Source organism: Momordica charantia, assembly GCF_013281855.1.
Source record: "Momordica charantia cultivar OHB3-1 chromosome 7 unlocalized genomic scaffold, Mcharantia_2.0 BLBB01000007.1, whole genome shotgun sequence".
Lineage (NCBI taxonomy): Eukaryota > Viridiplantae > Streptophyta > Magnoliopsida > Cucurbitales > Cucurbitaceae > Momordica > Momordica charantia.
The window spans coordinates 16,566,713-16,592,651 of NW_028275165.1; the positions used below are offsets into that span (position 1 = coordinate 16,566,713).

At 36.4% G+C, this 25,939-nt stretch overlaps 2 protein-coding genes and 1 pseudogene across 4 annotated transcripts; 2 read left to right on the forward strand and 1 right to left on the reverse strand.

Annotated features, from left to right (window-relative positions):
* The first annotated feature begins 2,087 nt into the window (after nucleotides 1–2,087).
* LOC111021190 (coiled-coil protein) lies at nucleotides 2,088–12,457 on the forward strand. Of its 3 annotated transcripts, none has more exons than XM_022298072.2 (6): nucleotides 2,088–2,388; nucleotides 2,478–2,542; nucleotides 2,990–3,213; nucleotides 10,576–10,705; nucleotides 10,804–10,943; nucleotides 12,054–12,457. In XM_022298072.2, exons 1-5 carry the CDS (start codon nucleotides 2,235–2,237, stop codon nucleotides 10,936–10,938), a joined length of 708 nt encoding a protein of 235 aa, XP_022153764.1. In that variant the 5' UTR covers nucleotides 2,088–2,234; the 3' UTR covers nucleotides 10,939–10,943; nucleotides 12,054–12,457. The 3 variants fall into 3 exon arrangements, with proteins under 3 accessions (XP_022153764.1, XP_022153750.1, XP_022153756.1); XM_022298058.2 differs by having other exon boundaries at nucleotides 12,092–12,457; XM_022298064.2 differs by having other exon boundaries at nucleotides 12,098–12,457.
* Nucleotides 12,458–14,823: 2,366 nt separating this feature from the next.
* On the forward strand, nucleotides 14,824–16,452 carry LOC148210456 (fasciclin-like arabinogalactan protein 10). Its single transcript, XM_088126815.1, has one exon. The coding sequence runs from the start codon at nucleotides 14,862–14,864 to the stop codon at nucleotides 16,128–16,130; it is 1,269 nt and encodes a 422-aa protein (XP_087982941.1). The 5' UTR covers nucleotides 14,824–14,861; the 3' UTR covers nucleotides 16,131–16,452.
* Nucleotides 16,453–24,514: 8,062 nt separating this feature from the next.
* Nucleotides 24,515–25,939, reverse strand: LOC148210457 (AT-hook motif nuclear-localized protein 18 pseudogene; annotated as a pseudogene).

The following is a 25,939-nucleotide window of genomic DNA, read 5'->3' on the forward strand; positions in this document are numbered from 1 at the left end:
GAATGTGAACTGGAGAGAAGTTGAGGACGATAACCCATCTGGAAAGTTTATCGAAGTTGGTAGAAGAAGCAAAATCAAGAATTAGAAATCAAGAATTAGAAATTAAGAATTAGAAGAGGAATTCATAACCCAAAAGCAATATAGTGAAATAGCCATAGCCATGGGAGATAGTTTCATAGAGGTGGTAGAGAGGGGAAGTTAACCCACATTTTTCTTAAATAAACTAATTTGGTTTCTTTTCTTTTTTTCTTTTTTCGATAACCACAAATGTCGCATCATTTACCATAAATAGTAAATATATTAGCAAATGTCACATAATGCTTCAAACTTCGTTAAATATACTAACAAAAGTTTGACTTAGGGACGTTTTAGAACCATGTTTTAAAGGTTGGGGACTAAACTGTCAATGTTTGAAACTTAAGGACTAAATAGAACATGGACTAAAAGGGTATTTTACCCTTGATTTTGCGTTGAAAATCTTCCATTTTGTCCACTTGTGTAATTAATGTGGGAAACCTCTAAAAAAAAGCAGCCCACCTAACACTCACATGAAGGTTGGTAATTTATTGCAACACTTTCATAGGAATCACTCTAAAATTAAATACTACTCACATAAAATGAATCCCAACATGATTGTTTTAAATACATATATCTCGAATTAAAAGATTATTGAGTTCGAATCTTTTATCTCAAAATTAAATAAAATATTTTAAGATTATTTTTATTTAATTTATAAACTTTAAAAACTTTCGATCATATTCTTAAAATTTTGAATGAAATTACGTTTAACTCTTACATTGTATCATAATAAAATGATGATGTGAGTGATTAAATTAATTTTAGCGAGGTCTAATATAATTAATTTGAATATATAAGGGTAAAAACCAAAATAAGTTTGTCAAAAATTTAAAAAGCTAATGCTCCCCAAAGAGTATTACTCTTAGTCTTTGCCCATACTTTTTCTTTTCCATTTTCCAAAATTGCTCATTGTTGCACTTTTCACTAATCATCTCTAAAGTTTGAGGATTGAAGATATGAGATTTGATGGTGCAATAATAAACTCATTCAATATACATAATTCAAAAAAAAAAATGAAGTTTAAATACTATTTTAGGACTTTATTTTCATAACGTTCATTTATGCCATGTGAAAACTTTTGTTTATTTTAATCATTTTATTCTCCAAATTTCCGTTTTGACTCTTAGGAATTTAATAAGTGATCGATTTGGTTATTATTTGCAAAATTTTTAACACAAACTTTATCCCCAATAAAAGCTGTTTAATACAAATTTATGACTACATTTTAAAAAATTTAGCAAATGAAGTGTCATGATAAAATTACGATTGAAATAAATGATATAAAATGATAATGAAGGGATAAAAATAATCCCTTTTTAAAAGTATAGGAAAAAATAAACGTTTTGAAAGTACGGATGGATTAAAATAAACAAAAGTTGTCCACCGAAGCCTAACTTTTAAGACATTTATCTCTAACCAAAAGATCGTATGTTCGATTCTTCTCCCTCATATGTTGTACTAAAAAAACAAACAAAGGTTGAAAGTACAAGCACATGTGTTTGAAAAGTTATACACACATATATATAATTTTTTGATCACTTTTGTTCATCTTAGTCAATGTATTCTCAAAACGTCTATTTTGGTCAATGTCCTTTAAGTGATAATTTTGGTCAATTCATTTTTATTTTTATCTCATTTATTTTGATCATAATTTTAACACGATACTTCACTCATTAAATTTCTTGAATGGTTTTCATTGTGTAATTTTTGTGTTAAAATTTTGCAAATAAGAACCACATTGGTTGCATTTTAAAAGTATTTGGACAAAAACTAACGTGGGGAGAGTTCAAGAACTAAAATGAACAAAAATTAAAATTTTAGAAATAAAATTAAACATTTTTTGGCATCCGCTTAGCAAACAAAGAAAAAAAAAAGTTAAGAGGATCCTAATAAATGGACGAAATTGAAAATGGTGGGTAAAAAATAATACTGATTAATCAGGCTATTTTTTTTCAATAAATAATATTCTGATTTCCTTATTTTATTTATATTGATTTTGTTATCAATTATCATAAACCTATTTTGTTTTCTGCCCTTAAGAAGAAAGCAAGGACCGTCTGAGGCCGAGTTCCCGTTGTTCTTAATCGGCGGCGGCGTTTGAGGCTGTACTCCGGCACCCAACTCGGACGTTGGGCTGCAAATTTCATTAGAGAGAGATGGGAGGCAAAGGACAGCGGCGGAGAGAGCGGAATTACAGAGCTGCACATGGAACTTACGATCGTCTCCCACCTCCGCCGGACTCTTCGAAACTCGATGCTCTACCTTCCAAACTCCGCAAGCTAATGTCCTTCACTTCCTCTCGAGATCAAGGTATGTTTCCTTACAATTACCGTTTATTTGTTCGTCGATGAGTTTAATCAATTTCATGTAGTAATATACTCTCCCCCGGGTTCTCACAGAGTCTGAGAAGGTCTTGAAGGATACTCAGGACAAGCGCAAGAAAGAAGCCGTGAGTTCTGAAAAGGTAATTGGTAGACTGGTAGTTTGTTAGATTTTTTTTCACTGTCTCAGATTGCATTTTTTTTGAAGTAGTGGAGTTGAAATTAGGAGTTGGTGACAAAAGATCGACAATGTATCATTTGGTATTTGAAATTTCTAATTAATGTGTTGTTATAAGCTTGTTTGCAAGAAAGTTGAGATTAATCATCATTTTCATCATAGTCTTCTTCGGTTGCCCATGTCTTACCACGTAGATGGTTTTGTGTTATAGTACAAGGTATCCATTATTAGTTTCTTTTGTTTAGCAAAAGGGTCCTTCTGTTACTTTGTCAGGCGTGGTCATGAAATTAAGCTTACTCCCCGTGGATGGGCATGCAGAAATGCTCATGCCTGCTGGAAGAGCATGACAGCGGCTTTGTATGCCCTTAATTTCTGATACTCCTTTGTCGTTTCACTTTCACTTTCTTTACAGAAATCCCACCCGGAGGATGCTCGGGGAAGAACTGATGTAAAAAACGAAGGTAATGGTGGGAATTCAGAAATGCCTCAGCTTACAGATAGTGGTGATGACATGCAAAGCAAGTCCAGTGAGAAGAAAGACAAAAAACGAAAGAGAAAGCAGGTTAATGACCTTCGTTTTGAGGAACTAGCGGGAGAATCAAATCGGCGTTTAAAGAAACGGGAACGTAGGAAAAAGTAAGAACTTTAATGCAGGTTATGAGGTCGCATGCATTTTTAGTATTGAGATGACTCGTTCATTTTGCATTTTTTCTATTACCCATCTATAAATGGAAGTAAAAATTAACTTTTTAATGAGTTGTTTAAATGATGACTAGAAGAGTCCAGAAATTGTAATGTCCTAATGTTTTCCCTTTGGGTAGTGACATAATTTGGCTTCGTAAGACGATCCCACATACCTCATTTTTGTCAACTTTCTGCCCAAGTTTCGAGCAGTAATGTAAGTTTCTATCGTTTGGATCCATAATGTTATTAGCAAAGTGATAGACCGCAACATGCCTTACTTGTGTGAGTAAGAGGCATGGTGAGTAGAGTAGAGGATGCTTAAAAGGGTAATTTTGTCCTTTGCTGCATGGGCATCGTGGAGTTATTAATGGGGGATGAGTATTCGTGAGAAAAGGGGATTAATTAGAAGGGCAATGGAGAGGGGAGATTTCTGTACCAGGAGAATATGTTGGATAGAGGAAAAACAGGAAATTCAAGTACGGGACTCTCAAGTTTCCTATTTCACATTTTCAAACCATATTTCTTTCATTCTTTTCCTCCAAATAAAATCCCTAGTCCACTTATTCATTGAGTTAAGGGCTACGGCTATCAATCGGTATCATATGTTTATAACTGGGGGATGACAACTAAGAAGATGGATGCTGGTACGAAAGTAGTTGAAGAAAGAACCAAATCAAACCAATTTGATGTATTCAATTAATCAATTTCTAGGGACTCAAGTCAATGTTCCAATGATAGACCCAGTAAGAACAAGGGATGTACAAGGGTTTGCAGAAATTGGTGTATATAATGAAGGATAAATACTTGCAAGGAAGGAATGATGGAAAAATTCTGCTTACGCAACAAATAGTCAAGGAGTCTGCAAAAAATGCGAGCATGTGTTCTACAGCTAATGGAGGTTAACCTGCGGTAAATGGGCCAAAATAGAGTAAATCTGCCTGGAGGAGGTTGGTCTCAGCAAATTGGAATTGCCAATTTTCAAGGAATATTAGTCAAGATAAGTTAAGACTCCTTGATACCCAACAATTTCGAGCACTGGAAAAAGGAAGTCCAAGTGAAAATATTAGTGTGTGTGACTACAGAGTTAGTGAGGTTCTCAATACACGTAGACCATTGTGAGACATTCAAATACATGCTTGACTAGCAATTTCTTAATGAGTAAGAGGAGCTGAAGTATGGTTGCTTATTCTCCTGGATTTTGGGGTGAATGATGGAGGTGTCATGGAGAGTTGAGGATAAACTTACATCAAGGTGCAGGTGCATAGTTTGATTGATTATAGTGCAAATTGAAACTCACATTGGTAAGGTCCTTTGTGACTTCTAGCCAACAAGGGCATGCTACTTTAGTACTAGAGTTAATGGTCTAAGGCCTGGAGGAACCAATGTTGATTAAAAAAATGGGGTCATTGGTCAAAAGGTGTCGTTGAACCTCAAGCTCATAGGGAAAAAGGTTATGTTTGAAGTTCACCATTGGCAGTAGGTGTCACAATGAAAATGCAATTGTTGATCATTGATGATGATTATGGGAAGCTATTAGAGGGCAAGGAAGATGATGACGAATTCAGTTGTAGTGATGTCAGAAATATTATTAAGGATACTAGGGATGCAATCCAAAATTGTTTATCCAAACAAGCTATTCAGAAGGTTGGTGTTAGGAATATCATTAGGGCAAATGTTAGAAATATTATTAAGGGTATTAGTCATAGCCAAGGAGTTCGTTAGTAAAAGGTGGTTATGAATAGAGTGAGTGGGAGGGGATGAAGGAAACCATTGTTTTATTGTTTAGGCTTGAGTTTATTCAAGAGGTAGGTCTCCAAATTTTTTGAATTACTTGTAAATTTTACTGTTTTCTTTTAGGTATTCAGTACTGGTTCTATTCTCTAGATTCTATCAATTATGGTGCTAGAGCAGTTAGATGTTCGGAATGTTAAAAAAAACTCTAGATGGAATGGAGAGTGGTATTACAGCAATCATATTGGAGGGATTTGAGGCATTGAAATCGAAATTAAAGGGGAACACAGGAATAAGTAATCCAAATTCGTCAGAGGAGCCTATGCAAACGTAAGGCAATCAACCCATGTCCAATCAGAGGACAATTGTTGGCAATACTGATGAAGGGAAGGGAAAGGAAAGAAGTTGCTGAAATGAAAGCAAATTGAAATTGAAGAAGGTGGAAATTTGAAGACCATGAGTTGCCAAATGCTGAAGGTGCTTGGTTGGGCTGGGAACAAAAAGTGAGTTGTAGTTCATCGTCACAGGAGAAAATTTGAGTTTCAAGCGGATAACCCTTTTTCCTTCAGCTCAGGCCGTATTGCCAACAGTCCTTGGCATGCTGCTGCTTTGAGAAATCAGCACCAAGCTTTTGTGAGTCATATCCCATTATATGGAATGAAGGTTTCTTTTTATGGCTTATTGGTTGAAATTACCTCCCTTTACATCCATACGTCTATGTTTCATATGTCTCAGCTCTCATCTATGGACCGGTGTTGGTAATCTAATTCAGTTTTGGGAAATCCTTCCTGACTTGCAAAGGATCTAGATTTGGTGATGGAATTGAAATTTGTGCAGTGTTTTGGCCTTCCCACGTTTTAATCTTTTTATTTATTATTTTTATGGGAAATTGAACTTTTCATTGGAAAAAAGAAAAAAAGAATGAAAGAAGAACACAAGGGCATACAAAAAATAACAGCCCAACAAAAGGGGTTCAACATAAAGAAAAGGAAAGGTTAACACCCAGCTAGTAATGACATTCTACTTTTTAATGAACTTGTGGTTTTGTTAAATTGAAGGGGATCACTGTCTATGAAGTATGAAGCAACCTTGGAGGCTTTTGGCCATGTTCAACATTAGTTTCTCTTCCTTTTTAGGATAAGGTGAAACTTCGGGTGTAGAGCCTGACCCATGTATATTTGACTTACGTGAGAAAGAGGCATGGTGAAGCTGAGTATAGCTAGGGATGCATAAAACTTGGGTAATTTTGTCTGTAACGCCGTTGTGGAGCTAGTTATTGGGGGGGAGGGGGGGCGATGTAGCCGTGATAAAAGAGGATGATTACTTAGGAGGATAGGGGAGAGGAAGAGGAAGAGGATCTCTGCTTATCTCTGCTTAAGGAGAACAGGGTGGGGTACAGAGGAAGAACACATAATTCAATATGTATTTGGAGAGATGATGGGGGACTCGAATTTTCTGCTCCATTTTTTCAACCAGAATTCTTATCTAAAATTTAAAAAGCATGGACACTCATTTTGGGTAACGTGTCAGACATCCGACTTTCTGATACGTACTACACATTTGTTAGCTCAATAGTTGTGTGTCACACACAAGTTGTATAAAGTGAATATGGATTTGACACTTGTTAGACACGTATTGAACACTTGTTAAGCATAAAAAATAGACATAAATAGCAATATGTGACAAAGTATAATAAATTTAGAGAGTAAAATGCAACAAACTCATTTTGTTGACTTTGAGTTTTCTTCCGGTATAAAAATGATATATACTTAAAAGGTATACTGTAAGGCCCCTAATAGTCAATACTTATGTTAGGAGGGGCAGAGAGGGAATTTCATCCCCCTCAAGTTAGTTAATACTTATATGGGGAGGGGTGCTGTAGTGACAGGGTATGTTTTGTTTGTTTAAGGAATCTGGGTAGGGAGAGTGCAGTCCTCTCGAATTGGCTGTGAAGACTTTTGTATGCCTTAGGGCTCTCTTTGCTTTGAATATCAACTTTTGTCAGGAAGATTCCTAACAAATTGGTATCAGAGCAAGTCATCCTAGGGAGGTTAAGGAAAATGGCTCAGAAACAGATTGAGGAGCGTTTGGAACTAATGGACGTGGAAATGAGTGATTTTTGGAAGGAGCTAGCACGTCTTCCGGCCATAGAGGAATCTCTGGCAAACATTGCGCGTAGCGTGGAGATCTTAACAACACGCTCTGAGGAACAACGACGCCGACCGAAGAAAACCACCCGACCATCTCGGTCGGTGAAAACAACACGGCGGCGAAGCGAAAGGCAGTTGACGACACCGAAGTGTTCGATGACAGGAAAGGTGACGGTGAAGGAAACTTAGATAGAAGCAAGTTCAAAAAGTTGGAGATGTCGGTTTTCTCCGAAGTCGACCTTGACGACTGGATGTTCCAGGCGGAAAGGTATTTTGACATACACCACTTATCGGACTCTGAAAAGGCAACGGTTTCGGTAATCAGTTTCACTGGGAAGGCATTAGCTTGGTACCGTTGGAATGATGGAAGACCACCTTTTCGTGACTGGGGAGACCTGAAGCTGCGACTTTTTACCAGGTTCGGTTCTTCCAAGAATAAATCTCTCTGTGCTAAATTCTTGGCAATCAAACAGGAAGGAACAGTGGAAGAATACATTGAAGCTTTCGAAACCACGGCCGCGCCGCTGCCTCACCTGACGGAGGAGATCTTGGAGAACGCCTTTATAAATGGACTGGATCCAGTGATCAGTACGGAGGTGTTATGCTGGGAACTGGTTGGGCTGGAGAAATTGATGCGCAAGGCCCAATTGGTGGAAGACCGCGAGTTAGCCTGGTCCAAGAGAGCAGAAGAGAACGGTGCACGAGAAATCTACCCGAATCCCAAGTCGCAGGCAACACAAAGTACGACGACAGCTAAGCAGGAGGTGCCCCCTACTCGTACGATCACGCTACCCAGCTCAACCTCGATTCAAAAACCTATCACCAAGGAGGAAACCCCTTTCAAGCGACTATCCGAGGCAGAATTTCAATCACGGAAAGAGAAAGGATTGTGTTACCGTTGCGATGAACGGTACACGGTAGGTCACCGATGCAAGGGTAAAGAACTTAGGGTTTTGTGGTTCAGAAAGACGGAACCGAAGCCGAAGTAGAACTCGAAAGAGACGTTGTCAAGGAGGCCGACATGAAATCAACAGAAGTAGTGGAGGTGGCCGAGCTTTCCCTCAATTCGGTGGTAGGGATATCAACACCCGGGACTATCAAACTGCGCGGACAGATCGAAAATGAAGCCGTGGTAGTGGTAGTGAACTGTGGAGCTACACCCAATTCCATCTCTCTAAAACTGGTAGAGAAGCTCAACATCCCACGGTCCGAGCTTCCAACTACGGTGTCATAATGGGGTCGGGTACAACCATTTGTGGTAAAGGGATATGCAATTTAGTAGTGCTCTCCCTACCTAATCTTACGATCGTGGAAAATTTCTTACCCCTCGAGCTTGGGGGCATCGACGTGGTGCTGGGTATGCAGTGGCTGACCAACTTAGGGGTAATTGAGGTTAACTGGCAAAACTTAAAGATTCCAGGACTCACGTACGACACTCAAGGGAGACCCGTCCTTGACTCGTGCCAAAGTGACGATGAAAAGGCTAGTGCAGACATGGGATATGAGGGATCAAGGGTACGTAGTTGAGTGTCGTGCGATTAATGTTCAAGAAAGGGAACCATGGGAGAGTGAGGCCATCAACCGCACATCGGAAGAACGGCTCATCAACGATCTGGTCGTAGGGACCGTTTTCGGATGCCCTCGGGACTTCCCCCCAATGCAACATCGATCATCGAATCACCCTAGCGGAGGGGCACCCATCGGTCAACGTCCGACCTTATCGTTACCCACACATCCAGAAAACAGAGATAGAGCGTTTGATTGAGGAAATGATGACCTTATCGTTACCCACAAATCCGACCGAGTGTGAGCCCGTACTCGAGTCCCGTGTTGGTAAAAAAGAAGGATGGCAGTTGGCGGTTTTGTGTCGATTACCGGGCGCTGAACAACGCCACAATACCGAACAAATTTCCCATACCAGTTATCGAGGAGTTGCTAGACGAACTTCATGGCTCCCAAGTGTACTCGAAGATAGACTTGAAGTCCGGGTATCATCAAATATGGGTCCATGAGGAGGACGTGCCCAAAACTGCTTTCCGGACACACGAGGGGCATTATGAGTTTCTGGTAATGCCATTCGGCCTCACCAATGCGCCATCCACCTTCCAAGCACTCATGAACAGTATCTTCCGACCTTTCCTTCGTAAATTCATTCTTGTTTTTTTTTTTATGATATCTTGGTATATAGCCCAGATCTGCAGGCACACCTCCAACACCTCATTATGGTGTTCAATGTGATGCGCGACAACCACCTGTATGCTAATCGATCCAAATGCTAGTTTGGGCTACCTAGAGTGGAATATCTCGGGCATTGGGTGTCCGCACAAGGGGTCGAGGCGGATCCGGAAAAAGTGCGAGCCATGATAGAATGGCCGGCGCTCCATTGCCCGGTGCTGTAATGAGAAGCTTTCTGCCAAGTTCTTCGACCCATATCAAATTCTGGAATGTGTGGGTATCGGCTGGACCTCCCCAGTTCGTCAATTCATCTAGTGGTCCACATCTCTCAACTCAAGAAGGCAACAGGGGACACGACAGAGGTCTGCCCACATCCACCTCGCCTCTCCGAAGATTTTGAGTGGACAGCGATCCCTAAAGAGATTATGGAGCTGCAGCAAAATGAGGATACTCGCCAGGTAGAGTTGCTCGTGCGATGGAAGGGGCTACCAGAATGGGAGGCAACATGGGAGAACCGCTCAGAGTTTCGGCATCAGTTTCCAGAATTCCACCTTGAGGACAAGGTGCTTTTGTACCCCGAGGGTGATGTAAGGCCCCCAATAGTCAATACTTATGTTAGGAGGGGCAGAGAGGGAATTTCACCCCCCCTCAAGTTAGTTAGTACTTATATGCGGAGGGGTGCTGTAGGGACAGGGTATGTTTTGTTTGTTTAAGGAATCTGGGTAGGGAGAGTGCAGTCCTCTCAAATTGGCTGTGAAGACTTTTGTATGCCTTAGGGCTCTCTTTGCTTTCAATATCATCTTTGCTTTGAATATCAACTTTTGTGAGGAAGATTCCTAACATATGCATTAACAAACGTGTCCTTGCCGTGTCTGTATTCTAAATTTTTAGAAAATGATGTGTCAATGTGTCCTTGTCATATTGTGTCCGTGTCTCACATCCATATCCATGCTTACTTTCTTATGGTTGTTTACTAAAAATATTCCCAAATCCTTTGTTTATTCAACTGAACTCAAGGCTGTCACAAAATTAAATTACCCTTAAATCCTATTGAGCCCCACAATGTTTATCTAGCAGTTAAATAATTTAAAATCTGTAATAGGCAGTGATGCAGTGTGTTTCTGTATACACTTGTTTATTTACCCATTTTCAGTGCCATGTACCATTTTACAAAAGTTTATTGTAGAAGCTTAGTGACCTGGTAAAATATCTGTTCCCGTTTCTAACAGATATTGCCATTACATTTATTTTTAAATAGATTTCAGGAGGCGAAAAAAAATAAACATAAAAAACCCAAGACAGAGGAGGATCTAGACTTCCCAAGACATGAAAAAATCAAATTTGGAGACGTGGTTGAAGCTCCACTGAAGTTGGTTGCAGTTCCGAAGGTAACATCTAATCGTATAAGATCAAGTTAAATGAACATTTCAGTTTTGAGTATTTAACAAGTTGTATTTGTCTACTCCTTCCTCGGTGTTTCATACAGGCATTTAAATCTGCACAAGTTGCTTCACAAGAGAGGAAGCGATTGCAGGCTATAAATGAATATAGAAACCGCAAGGCATGGACCTCAAGGCCAGGGATACAAATACCTTCAATGGGGATATCGCCCGCTGTCTAATTGATGTAAGTGTAGCATTAGTCCATTCTGTTACCATTATTCTGTTTTTCTTTGCTAGAGTCTGATCTGGATGTAGTTGTTAAAGCTTATCCTCTTAATCTTCTAAAGTATATTGACAATGGAAAGAAACAAACTGTGTTCTACTTCTAATCAATTGCAGAAAAATGGTTTTGAATATTGATAAATGGGAGACCCTTTTTCTTAAAAATATAGACTATCAACATTATCCATGAAAGTTTGTAAAAAATCAATACCCCAATACATATATTAGAAATAGTTTAAAGTCATTTTTAAGGTTCTAAGTTGCTTCATATTTTCTTTTTCCCTCAACTCTATTTCTTTTGTGCACATATTATCATTCCACTTTCCAATTTTCATATTAGTTTTGATAACTGATTATGTTGATGTTTAATCAATTCACACATATATGTTAGTTTTAATCATACAAATATTGATTTTTTTATCAATTCAAATCATTTATACAAAATTTCACTTTTGTTTGTTATTTTTCTTGAAATATCTATCATCATTCCATTATAATGTAGGTGTAAGGCTGTAAATTTGTTTCATTAAACCCATCTTCTTGATTTGTCAACTTGTACAACAGAGAACTTTCTTAAAAAATCTTTGCATGTCAATGTGCCGGAATGTTATTACACCACACAGCAACACAAATAGTGACCTGGCAGTTGCTTTGCAGTTTTTATTTGAAAGGACACCTTGCTAATTTTAGGCTGCAATCATAACCATCTTATGCCAGAATAATTCTGCCATCAAAGCAGCCAGCCACCCTGGTTTTTCCCTTTTCTGATTTCTCCTCTTTCTATGTAACCTAAATGCTTTAAATCTAAGAAATTAAGGACCTGTATTGCTAGAACAAGTTTTAGAAATTGTTTCATCACACTCAGATTGGGTTTCTGTACACTTGAAATCATGTTTACAAGTTTGAGAGATTTTTGAACATGTAGATATTCAACTTTTTAAAAGCATGTTTGATGGAATTTTTTTTGGTTCTCTCACTGTTAAAGGTCATATCCACATCTTGAAGAACATTTATTTTTTTTGGGTGGAACAAAAAATTTCCAAATACAAAACTAAGCATCTTTAGTTGGCAGCTGGATTTGCATTAATGGTGGTGGTTGTGTTGGGGCAGGAGCAGATTTGGTTCCATTAGGAGGCCATAAGCTGGCATTGGCAAATGGCAATGGGAATCTCTGCATCACTAACCAAAGTACAGAGAAATATATCAATATTTGCTGGGAAGATTTGCTCCAAAAATTACCCATCAATCAGCTAAGAAATCAAAGGTAAGATTCTGAAAATCTTTGATAGAAGCTAACCATCTTCTGCTCATTGCTTCATCCGAGAGTAATAGGCTTTTTTGCAGAGTCGTTTATTGTTCGAAAATTGAGATTGAGAATGAGAATTGTGGGTGTTTTGGGTTAAAATTATACTTCTCAAGTCTCGACGTAGTTTTGTTCTTATACTTTTAAGAGTTTATATTTTGTTCCTTTCCTTTTGTCTTTTCCCTCTCTAACTGACTATATTTATTTACATTTGGAGAGAATTTTTAAGTTGGTATGATTATAAAATCATAAATATGACATAGTTGATATGTTATTTTTGCATAAATGAGGCGTATATTTAATATTTAAAGGATGTCATTTCATTGAAAATTATTATTTTCTAGACCTCATCACCATTCTTTGAAACTTTGAGAAAGTTATATGGAAAATTTAAAACATTTGGTGTTGTTTGATAATACTTTATTTTTAAATGTTTTGTTTTAAATTTTTTTTTTTGGGCACATTATCGTTACTAAAATTTTCACCTCTTGAAAATATGTTTGAATTATTAGTCAAATTTTAAAAACAAAAATAAGCTTTTGAAAACTATATATATATATATATATATATAATTGCTTTAAAAAATGAATCAACTATTGATAAAACAGTGAGCTATCATTTTAATTAAGGTTAAATTAATTGATTGTAAAATGTTTAGGTAGTTCACATACTTTTTAGTTGCAATTTGCAGGTTTAAATCTTCTTTCCATCCTCAAAATTTCATACTTATTTCATTTTAGTCCTTGAATTTGTAGGTCTTTTTTTAATTTCTAAAACAACGAAATAGATTCATCTTTTACATTAATTATTTAGTATAAATCTAATTCTACTTTGGAATCTAACGTCTTCGACTTCAAATATTTGTCTATATTACTAGACATTTGTTTATTAGATAAATGAACAAAAAATGTATCTATATTAGGTTTGTATTTATTAGTTTATAAAGAAAGTAATAAAAAGGATTAGATGAGTTTTATTTAAATTAGAAATAAAAAGGAACTCAAGTTTTGGGATCAAAATATATACACTTGAGCTCGAAATAAGATTTAAATATAAATTATACTTTAAAGTTACTAAATTAATAATTTTGGACGTCTGATAACAAGAAACTGAGAACTCATTATATAAAATATTGGAATTGACCCAATAGTCAAAAGATGTAGAAAATTAAATATTTTTCAAATATTAAGATAAAAATTATAAAATAATTCTAAATTTAGAAAATGAATGATATAGAATTAATGAATTATGATTCAAAATATATTGTAATGTTGCGCAGCCACGAGCAGCCCCTTCTTCCAACTACCCTCCGACAGCCTAGCACTGCTCCCCTCAAACGACGTTCTCTCTTGAATTTCCCATTATACCCCTCCTTCAATTAATTCTATATATTCTTTATTTATTGAGATAACAAGAAATTTGATTTAAAGTTTATGAGTTATTCTCTAACATTTCCATTTCAAATTTCTCCTTTTTTCTCCCAATTTTTAAGAAACATGTATGTTTAGGCAACTATATATATTTTAAATTTTCATTGAAAGTAAGAAATTTTAGGGGTGCTTGTTTGGTTTCGACTTTGCAAACTTGAGTTTAGGTTGCCTGAGGGGTTTATTTGGATGGTGTAGGGAACTTGAATGTTTTAATAATAGACTTTTAATTTCATAATTTTTACAAAAACATACAGGGTGAGAATATGAATTTACGATCTTTTTGACGGAGATATATGTCTTAACCAGTTGAACTATACTTAGGTTTGCAATTTCAAATTGTTCTTTAATTGATGAGAAGATGAAGATATTATTATGCAGTAGTAAGGAGGATTTTGATGACTTCAAAGCATATGAGAACTTTTATTAATTTAGTTTTCTTTTCTAATTATATTGGAAGTTTCTCTTGTTCGTTTAAAAACCCGTCTCTCCCTATATGAAGCTATTTCTTAAGTTTCACCGACTTGTCCAATCTGAGATGGAAAATACAGGTTCCATTAAAGAGAAGCCTAACCTATGAAAACTTTCATAAAAATTTTTGTTGAATCAAGAATGAAATTTTCATTATGGACATGCCAGGTCATGGATTAGTATTCGCATCCAATCTTTTAAAAAAATCTCATATGTCTTGAATTTTCTCTTTCTAAAATGAAATATTCATCGAATCTCCCTAAGTAGGATAAAAATATATGAAATGAAATAAAATACCTATATATAGAAAAAGAAAATTTCCTATTGTGACCGTTCGACCCAGTTTACCGTTAATATTGTGACCGTTGCCCAAAAAAAAAAAAAATTTTAGTTATTGTTCCTCGTGCAAGTGGGTAGTCCGGAGGTCAAAAGCGTAATTTCTCTAAAAGTAAGAGAAAGCAAGAAGCCACCTCTGTGGGTGTGGCGTACGCCAAGCACATAAACCACTTTTGATATTTCCAGCTGTGTCCAAAAGAGCCCTGTCACATTACCCAAAATACCCTAACCATGGTTACCTCCTCCCTTAACCCCAGTTAACTAACTTAACCACTCTCTCTTTTATTACCCCTAAACCCTTCTTTTGCTTCTCCACTCTCTGCTCTCTCCTCTTCCCTTTCTAATGGCGGATTCCAAATTCCTCTTCTTCGTTCTCGCCCTTGCCGCCGCCGTCGCCGTCGTCTCCGCCCACAATATCACCGACATTCTCAAGGACTTCCCGGAGTACAGCGATTTCTGCAACTACTTGCAGCAGACCAGGCTCGCCGACGAGATCAACAGCCGTCAGACCATCACCGTCCTCGTCGTCTCCAACGGCGCTCTCTCCCCCGTTGTCGCGAAACATCCTCTCTCCGTCATCAAGAACTTCCTCAGCCTTCACATCGTCTTGGACTACTACGATCCGACGAAGCTCCACAAGATCTCCAATGGAACTACACTCTCCACCACGCTCTACCAAACCACCGGCCATGCCCCGGGGAATCTAGGTTTCGTCAACATTACCGACCTCCAGGGCGGCAAGGTCGGCTTCGGCTCCGCCGCGCCTGGATCTAAGCTCGATTCGAGTTACACTAAGTCGGTTAAGCAGATTCCGTACAACATTTCGGTCATTGAGATCAGTGCGCCGATCATCGCGCCGGGGATTTTGACGGCTCCTGCTCCATCTGCCTCCGATGTTAACATTACGGCTTTGCTCGAGAAAGCTGGATGTAAAACTTTTGCGTCACTGATTGTTTCTAACGGCGTGATTAAGACTTACGAGTCGGCTGTGGAGAAAGGATTGACTATATTTGCGCCGAATGATGAGGCGTTTAAGGCCGACGGAGTTCCAGATCTAAGCAAGCTCACTAACGCTGAAGTCGTTTCGCTTCTTCTCTACCATGCTGTGTCCGGTTACACTCCGATCGGGGCGTTGAAGACCAATAAGAATCCGATCGACACTCTGGCCACTAGCGGTGTCGGAAAGTTCGACATTACCACGACTACAGCCGGTGATGCCGTGACTCTCCACACCGGAGTCGGCCCCTCGAGAATCGCCGATACAGTCCTCGATGCGACTCCACTCGCCATTTTCACCGTCGACAGTGTGTTACTTCCGTCGGAGCTGTTCGGAAAGTCTCCTTCGCCGGCACCAGCACCAGAACCAGTAAGTTCACCTTCACCGACGCCGTCCTTGGCTCCAAGTCCTAGCCCTAGCTCCGCCGAGGCTCCGTCTCCACTCGCCGCATCGCCGCCTGCTCCACCTTCCGAGACGCCCGACGGTTCTCCGGCCAATGCACCTACCGCGGAGGCGCAGACGAGTACCCCGGGCAACTCCGCCGTTCACGTGAAAGCTCCCGCAGTCCTCATCGCCATCGCTGCCACTGTGATTTCCTCCCTTCTCTTGTCCTAAATCGTAATTTCACCCATCAGCAATCTTTCTTTTTTTCTTTTTAGTTTATTTTAATTTATTTTTGGAATTGCTACTTTTTTTTTTGCTTTAATTTATTAGTATTTTTCTGAATACGCCTGTGTAGCTAGCTGCCCATTTTAGCAGCAACCCGAGCCCCGAGTGACTGGGAGTTTGTGCGGTGGTGGGGCCCGCGGGCTGCTGGTGTTTGGTTTGGAGGAATGAGCTGTCAATTTTACAAATTTTTTTTTGAATTTTATATCATTTTCATTTTTTACAATCTTTTTAATTTAATTTAAGAGAATGGTCTTTTTTTTAGTTTTAATCATGTACAACCCGTTCTATGATTTGATAACGTGAAACTGTCGGTGAACGGCATGGGTGGTGTGGTGTTGCCGTGGGGTCCACCGGGGGAGGGGTGTTTCTGGAAGTTTGTTTTGTTTTAAGTAAAAAAGCGCGTTGTGTAGATGTTTCCGGAGCCTTCACCGTTTGTCTTATTTATTTATTTATTTTATTTGTTTATTTGTTTATTTCTTTTCTCGTTTGCGGCGAATTGTGGGTTCGCGTCTGGGGGAAATCAAGTCATATTAAAATAATATAATGAAATAAATATGGCGTTTGTTGGACCGAAAATAATTTTCATTAAAATATGTTTTTTTAAAAAATATTTAAAGCATTTTTTTTTTTTATTTTGATGTGTCTTTTTAGATAATAACTTATAGGGAAGATTCAAATTCACAAGATCGATAAAAGTTAGGGGAGTGGATAAGTTAATTTCTGTCGATGTATATTTGCTGGGTTGTCCACCAAAACTCAGTGTTTCGGTTTGATATTTTAGGAATATTACATAACAAAGGTTAAAAGAGAATAAATTAAAACGTGTGATCCAAAAAATAAGGCGTTGGTATTTTGGTTTCAATCGAATTGAACTATTATGTTGGCAATGCATAAATCATGTTTCCAACATTCAATTTATTTTTGGATCAAAATTATATGATAAAATGAAATTAAGAATCTGATTGGTAATATTTTTATTTATTTGTTTCTTTGTTTTTGGAAAGCACGAGTTTGATAACTGTTTTTCTTTCTCATTTTTACAAAATTGTGTAAAAACTTTTGAAACAGCAAAATTAAGTTTCTAGTTCCTAGTTTCTTTTCAAAAAATAAAAAATAAATTATTTTATTATTCTTAACTCATAGAATGCCTAACAAATATTAAGAAAATAAAATATAACATAAACAATTTAAATTTTGATTAAAAAATTAATTTTCATATAAATTCAATTTTTTTTAATTTAAAATTTTAGAGAGTGAAAATTAAAAATGGTTAATCAAACCATGTTTTTTTTTTTCAATAAGAAATAAACAAGAAAACATAAGAAAACAGTCCTAATAATCCAATTGAATCTAGGAATTTAAAATTTTAAACAACAATCAATCATCACAATATTTAATCGAAATCATTATATGAGATATTTCCAATTTATTAAACGTCACTGTTGTTCTTTTGACATTTGTATTTTGGAATGAGTAATTATAGGGGAAAAAAGAAGCCCTTTGCTCAACAAAAGAACATTTGTATTTTGTAAAAGGCATCTTGAATTAGATCAATGACTATAGTTGGACGGTGAAAGTGTGTATTCACCCAATCTCATGTAAGCCTAGAGGTTGTAGATCTCGAGTCTTAACGGGCAATGAAAGTGGTAGGACAAGTAGATTGTAGTTCAATCGGTCAGAACACTGCCCTGTCAAGGTGGAAGTTGCGGGTTCCGAGTCCCATCAATCTCGATGGATCAAAATCTAAGTAGTGTAGTCTTTCCTGGTCAAATCAAAGATTTGGGGCTCAACCTATTCATTTAGGGAGTGCAGACTAACCAAAATTTACATGTTTTAGTATGATATTTCTATAAATAAAAAATTGTCAGATTTCATCAATAGTTTTGCCAAAATATTGTAAATTATGGATTATTATTACTATTTCTTTTTTTTTTTTTTTAGAATATTAGATTTCAAAACAGAGAGTGAAAATTTGAATTTACGATGATTTATTAATGTCTTACGGCTGATCTATTGAAAGGAGTAAACATGAGAATGTTTGTATACAAAGCCAATTTTGATAATAAATATATTATGAAACGGTATTTACGAAAATTTCCTTCGGCATTATTTGCTGGGCCTGGGCCCAGTAGAAGAGGCCATTCTGAATGGAGCCCCATATGATATGGGCCGTTGTGCTACAAGGTTATGGGCCCGAAAGTCTGGGCTTCGACATTTGGCCCAAATTTCATGGAAGTATAATTAATTATTTTTAAATATGGATAAATCATGATTTTGTATTGTATGATAGTGATAAATGATTAATACAAATCTATAATTACCTAGATAATGGTTAACTATAATTAATTACAATATTTTAGGGTGCACGTTTTTTATTGATGTTAGTTTTAGCACAAAACCGACACTGACCATCGACTATTCAATTTTGGTTGGTTAAAATCAATTTTTTTGGTTTGTACAAAAGAATCTATCCGTTCGATTGATCGGTTGCAATTAATTTTTAATGGATGTTGGAGGTTAAACATGCGGATGAAGAAGGAAAATGAGGAAAGAGATAATGCTTTGGTCAACTAAACTATGTTCACGTCGGAAAATCTAACCAAAGTCGAAGTACAATTTTTGTTATCGAACATTTATACCTTCTATTTTCATTCACAAATATCAAAAATATCAAATTTGGCTAACTTCTATCTTTTTATCATATTGGTATATTGAAAGGTGTTTTAGAACCTCAATTTTAATCCTTAAATTTTTTGTTAAACTCAAAATTTATCTATGAATAGTCATTAAAATAGATATAACAATTAATAGATAACAAATAGCCTACACCAATCTTTTCAATAACCTATAATAATTAAGACTTTTATTCCAATCAAAATGTTGAAAGTTCAAATCTCCACTCCCACACGTCATTGTATTAAAAAAATTAGGATTTTTATCAGATAAAAGAACTTTTTTTTTTGAGATATTTGGAATAAGTATTCAAAATTATTAGGGCGACCAACGTCTATGTGAAAGAATATGTCATTATTGTCTTACGTTGTTAACATTGTTGTCCAGCATCATACAAACCATGTAGTCATGTGACAAAATCAATAATATCAAACACTGACCTAACACGCTTTTAGTTATAAGTCAAATTTCTATCTTTATAAATGAGCATGTTGTAAAAGGCCATATTGAACGATCCCGACACTTGACCCAGCGCTCTGATAGTTAAACACAACCCCAAAATTAGCTTCGTCATATCACACAAAGATGGAAGGCAAAGCAACAACCAAAAACGTATCCATCCTCCAATCTTTACTTTGCCATAGTCTTTAATATTCCACTCCCTAAATCATAAGATCCATAACCCAATGCCACTTTTTTTAGGCATTTTTCTTTGTGGGTACCTTAGCCCTCATAAACATTTTGAATAATGTTTTCAAAAGCAACTTTAGAATCTCAACAATTTTCTAACAAAGTGTGATCATTGAGAGTGCAAGGGCTCTTCGTTCCCATCATCATAATGATCCTTACAAAATATGGTCCATCTCATTTTCTTAATAAGAGTTCAAAATTTCTAAATGAAGTGAAGTTATGAGTGAAAAAGGAGGGATAATTAAAGAATAACTAACGAGTGCCATTGATTCGTAGATGAGTCAGTCGGTTCGAAAGTTGGTTCAGCGATATCTGTCGTTGATGGGGTAGAGGGTCTGCAGATACTCGTCGGAGCACCTTTTTCACATAGGGCAGTGTTCCAGATCATAAGGGAAAATCCGCTCTATCAAATTTGGTGCTTTTTGATCCCCAGTTGCTATGGAGAACAAAGGGGGCAATCAAAAAATACCTGCTTTTGACGCTACGTTGTGCCGACCTGGGAAACCCGAGGAGACTGTATAAACTTATCTACAAGTCCGATTGGAAGATGAAAATATTTAGAATCCTTCTAAAAACGAATATAGTGTTTCGATTGATCCAAGTTATTTTACTATAAAGAGAAATGTATATAATGTTTGGGAATTGCAACCCCTAGTTCAAGGTAAAAAGATGCTTAAGATCAAAGAAAGAGTATTTTCCACATCGATTTTGTTGGGTAAAGATACGACGTATGTGTAAATTAAGCTAAATAAGACTGACAAACAATTTACAATATAATTGGTTATAAACAATTACAGATCTTGATAACTTAATGAACATTAATTTAACGAAATATAGTTACGACATGTTACAATAGTGCTGACCTAAAGATAGTTATTTACTCTAGTACACAAGTTGTTTAATGACTAACTTCGATAGAACGACTACTTCGAACTGCTCAAATCTGGTAGAACTTTTAGACACTTGTTCTCAACACAAACAAGAACAACAAAAAGAGAGAATTTCTTGTGAGGAGGAGAACACCCAATTGTAGGATGTCTTGATATCTCAAACGAAGAAGACGACTATAGTTGTACAAACATTGTAACTCCTTACACAAAAATAAAGTAACTTTAATAAAATGAAACAAACTCCTTATTTAAACATTATAAAAAAAAACTCCTTATTTAAATATATAACTTCAATTTTAATAAAATATATGAAGAAAGATAACAAGTAAATAAATAAAGAATTAATAAGCAAAATGATGTATATGTGAATTGTCAATTACGAATTTAATTTCCAAATATTAAATTCGTAAAAGTTAAACTCGATATCAATATTTTCAAATTCCACTTCTGTTTACCCATTAAAAATCCAACAGGTTTATGTAACTACACATTTAACCCATGATATATCTTATATCAAATATATCAGATCTAGTGAGAAAATTTCTACATAGTTCAATGATAATTAACATATATATCAAACCAAACACTAAAAAAAATTTAGAATATTTCACACTTTAATTTAGTCGATATTTTAGGAAATAAAAGTTTCAATTTTGATTGAATTCAACGAATTAATATACCGTCCCAAATTAAAGTGGAATTAGGAAATTGTTCAAAAAGTAACAAAATCAATCTAACTACGCCAACCTGAGTATAGTTCAAATAGCTAAATGCTAATTCTCCAACAAAAAATCGTGAATTCAAATCTCCATCCCCACATATACTAAAAAAATTCTAACTATCGAAAATGTATAATAATATTAAAATCTAATTTTCATATTCTCACGATTTAAAAGTTTTGATTTGACGAAATGAAAACATTATAATAAAAATTTAATTAGAGATGTTAATTTTTCTCCCGAGTATCCCTCTTGAATAGGGCGTAGGTATTCATTCATTTTTTTTTTGAAAAAAGGTATTCATTGATTTAATCGAGTACTAGAGAGTATTTTCATTTTTGTTCAATTTGTTTTCTCTGCCTTAGATGAGTTGAGTTTGTAAGGTGATTGCAAACAAAGTCCCACATTGGTTAGGGAAGGGACTGATCATGGATATATAAGACATGATAGTTATCTACATTGGTTTGAGGCCTTGTGGGTGAAACAAAAAACAAAGTCGTACGAGCTATGTAATCCGTGGGAGCTATGTTCAAAGCGGACAATAGGATCATCATCTTTTAATTCCTCTCATACATTAATAAAAATGATTAAAAAAACAGAAATTTATATAGGTAACGTTATGCTTATTTTTTTTAAAAAAAATTTTATTAGTAAAACCCCTCTCTTAAAAATATATATTTAAAGTTTTAGCCAAATTTTAAAAATAAAAACAAATTTTTGTTGGTTTTCAAAATATGGCCTAATTTTGAAAATGTTTATAAAACTATATAAAAAAATAAAGCAACACAAAGTAATGATAAATAGAAAATCAAAACAAATAGTTATTAATACTCAATATCTTTTTAATACAAAGCAAATCAAAACTAAGAAGAAAAAACATAGAATTCTTTTTCATGTAAGTATGAAATTCTTAGGCCCTTTCACTTTTGAACACTTCTATAGTCAAAAATCAACCACGACTACATTTCGACAACAAAAGTGATGTGATGAAACTATTTTCACCCCTAAATCATAAAAGGATTTTTTTTTTTTGCTTTTAGAAACGTTATTTTCGTCGCATAAAGCCTCATTTCTTATAGTGTTCTTCAAATATATATGTAAAAGCAACAAGTTTTTCATTAGACTCTGCAAAGAAAAGTTTGCCCTATAATCGCTGGTCAAAGAAATGATCAGCCGTTATTGTTATGCTAAGGCAAAAGAAAATAAGAAGTTTCTCCCTTATATTTAAAATAGATTGGTTAAAAATTTATATGGCATAATATTTATTATTTAGTGATAAGTTCTAAAAAAATTTAGAAAATAAATTAGGTTACTAAAAAAAAGGTAAATTTATAATTGTTCTTTTAAAATATTTAGAAGTGGGCATAAATTTTGACTTTTCTTCTCCGGCCTAATTCCTCATCTAAATTTCTACTAAGGTATATTAACTAAATTGATTAAGTATGATTATCATTGCAAGTTCATCATTTTTAAGTTAATTAATTTTCTCAATTTTCATCAACAAAGAGAGTAATTAAAAAATGTTAACACACACAAGGGCACTTAAACTGAAAAAATACCCTAACACTAAAATATATTTTAAAAAAAATTAAATTACAAATTTAGTCCCTAAATTTTATTTAATAACTCTTTACATTCTCAATTTAGTGTCTAATAATAGATTCCTATATTTTTAAGTTTATGTCTAATTAATATATCACTAATTTATTAAACACTTTTTAAAATTCCCAAGACTATAGGACACAAAGGTTGGGACGTTCAATTAGAAACAAAATTCAATCCCATATCCAATAAATCCATGATTTTTACAAAATATTCAATAAATCAAGAGCCTGATCATCGATATGATAATTCTAAACTTCGAGAAGTTATCAATCACAAAACTGAAGTTTAGAGATTCTAAACACTCCAAACAGGTCAGTTTGTTTCTCGTTTCCAATTTTTTTTAAGAAATTTAACTATTTTGCAACTATGTTTGTGGTTTCTAAAAACAAGTTTCTTTTTTCTTTTTTCTATTTCCAATTTCCTCTAAAACATAAATAAAAAAATTTGTTTTATCATACATGAATTCATGGACGACGTTGGACCATACAATTCATTTTCCTTTATTTTTTCTGGATTACCCAGGAGTCGGCGGCCCTTTGGCCTTTATGATGCCCTATACCTAGAGTATTTACACTGTCTCATACCCGTACAGGCTATGAATCATTGCTTAATTAATTTTTTTTTAATTAAAAAAGAAAAAGCAGAAATTAGAAACTAGAAACAAGAATGTTATCCAACGAACCCCTAATTAATTTAACACAAAAAAAAGAAAGGCACACTGGAAAACCAGCATGGCTAGGGTTTCCCAAAAGCAAAAGAAGCCTTCGGAATAAAGACTAAACTCAAAACCTTTACTTCCAATGGCCGCCATAGAGAAAGTAAGTAAGAGAGAGAGAGAGTTTTTTTTTTTTTTTTTTAACGCCTACTGAAAACTGAAAGAGGGGTCTGTGGTTTGTTCTGGTTATTGCCTCGAAAAAGAGCTGTTTTCACAGAGCATTGCACGTGTGACCCAATACCCAATGCTCAAAAAAAAACCCTAATCCTTCTCTCTCTCCTCTCCCCAGTTTTCAGAAAAAAAAAAAAGAAAAACAAAGAAGCTTTGAAAATTGTAAAATCTTACCTCATTTCCTTAACTGCCCCACATATAATTCCACCACCCAATTTCCCATTCTCCGGCCGCCGCCAGCCGCCGCCAACCGCCACCTTCTCCGGTGGCTTGCCTTCTTCAGCTCAGTGTAACACAAGATACGACCAAAATAAAAATGTAAACCTTTTTCCCAAACAAGTTATCAGACCTACAACCACATGTCATAGCTACGAAGAGAGGATCTTTTTTTTTTTTTTTTCATTTTTGGGTAATATAATCAACTTTTTGATCTAATAGCTAGGTTAAATTACCAATCGGGATTTATGGTTTTAAAAGTTTCAGTTTCGTCTTAGTTTCAACGTGGGTGCAGAATTTATCCGGCCCAAAACTCTTATAAGAACAACAAACACAATCAAACCATATAGAAAATTCCTACAATTATTGACTATCCTTCTTTTTGGATTATACCTGTTATCTCAAGTTTTAGATCGAACTAATCTATTGAAATAAATAGTTCAGGGAGGGAAGAAAACTAAGTATGAAAAGTTAATGCTATAAGGGCAGAATTAGAACATCTTTTAAAATTAGAGAAAGTTGAAAATTCATACTTTAAAATAATAATTAGTAGAATCTTGTAGCTAATTGCTGGAAAAGAGAGGGGGAGAGGGCAAAGTTTAATTTTGGCAAAATATTCAAGAACCCCATCTCAAAATTTGTACATCCTTCTTCTAATGAATAATAATAATGATAATAATGATTTTGATAATTTGTTATGTTGAATGAAAACCACAGCTAAAATCTCTCAGAGATCATACACGAGAATATTGGAGTTGGAAAAAGGATGATGAAAAGAAAAAAACTAACTAAAAACCCAGAAGAAAAATTAAATTATTTGTAAATTAAAGAGAGAGTTGAAGGATGGATAAAGCAGATGAACAGAAAAATCATAAGCTCACAAAATCAAACCCAAATATCAAATTTTCTTTCAATACGGTGGCCGACCTGTTCCCCAATACGCCGCCGCCGCCGTCTCCGCCGGCAATTGGCAAGAATTCACCACATTTTGCGCCACCCCATGAAACAAACCCCCATTTGGATCCCCCAACATCTGCTGCGGCGGCGGCAGCTGTCCTCCGGCCATCTCGGCCGCCGGCGAAGTTTCGTCCTCGTCGTCAATTGGGAGGCGTTCATACGCGGCATTCCCGAAAGAAGCAGCCATGATAATCACCGGGCCGGACGCCGTAAGTGGGCCGATCGCGTTGCCGCCGACGACCTGCCCTTGTCCTCCGGCCAAGTAAACGGTCAGCCCGGACGCCCCCGGAGGAGCCGGCGGTGGCAGGAAGGAGCCGGAAAGGGAGAGAATTTCAAATCTGCCATGTAGGGTTATGACTGCACCGGCAGCGGCCGGCTGCCGGAGGGTGACGTTGGCGACAGTGCCGGTGGCGCTCAAAATGCAGAGGCCGCGCTGGCGGCGGCGGGCGAAGGCGGCGAGGGAGTCAAAAATGTCGGCGGCGGAGGCGATTTCGATGAGGTGGGATCGGAGGGCGTTGGCGCTGTCTCTAGTGATGATAATGGGCGGCTTAGGCTTGTTCTTGGAGCCCGCCGGTCGCCCGCGCGGCCGTCGAGAGGATGAATTATTTGAATTTTCTTTAGCCTCCTCTGCCGTGGTGGTAGGAGTTTCTTCGCGATCCCTCTTGTGGGAGCCGCCGCTGTCGCCGCCGTGATCGTCGTCGGAGTTGTGGTGGAACAAAGCGTGGTGGGGGTGGAGGTGGAGATCTTTGGAGAGGAAAGGAGGGAGAGAGTGAGGGGAAATTCGATCCATATGGGAGAGTAGTAGTAAAAATTTCTTATAAAAAAGCAATCTTTTTGCTTGAAATTGAGAATTTTCTTCTTCTTCTTTCTTCTTGTTTGAATTTGGAGAATTAATCAACTGGGTATTGTCTGGTTGATCTTGTGGGTGTAGCCATGGATGAGAATTGGAGTTGCAGGCCAAGACATGATAGGGGATGAGAGAGAGGGATTTGGAGAGGTGGGTTTTTGGGTTAAGGGTTTGGGAGAAAGAGAGAGAGAAAATGAAGAACCGAATGGCATGGAGTGGAGAGAGAGAGATATATATATATATGGGATAAACTTCTGCTGTGTCCTCTCATA

Bases quoted from the DNA above. Each gene is read 5' to 3' on its own strand.
- LOC111021190 (XM_022298072.2), top strand. From the start codon at position 2,235: ATGGGAGGCAAAGGACAGCGGCGGAGAGAGCGGAATTACAGAGCTGCA. The intron at 2,543-2,989 runs GTAATTGGTAGA...CTTTCTTTACAG, and splicing joins AAGCCGTGAGTTCTGAAAAG to AAATCCCACCCGGAGGATGC. The intron at 3,214-10,575 runs GTAAGAACTTTA...ATTTTTAAATAG, and splicing joins AAACGGGAACGTAGGAAAAA to ATTTCAGGAGGCGAAAAAAA.
- LOC148210456 (XM_088126815.1), top strand. From the start codon at position 14,862: ATGGCGGATTCCAAATTCCTCTTCTTCGTTCTCGCCCTTGCCGCCGCC.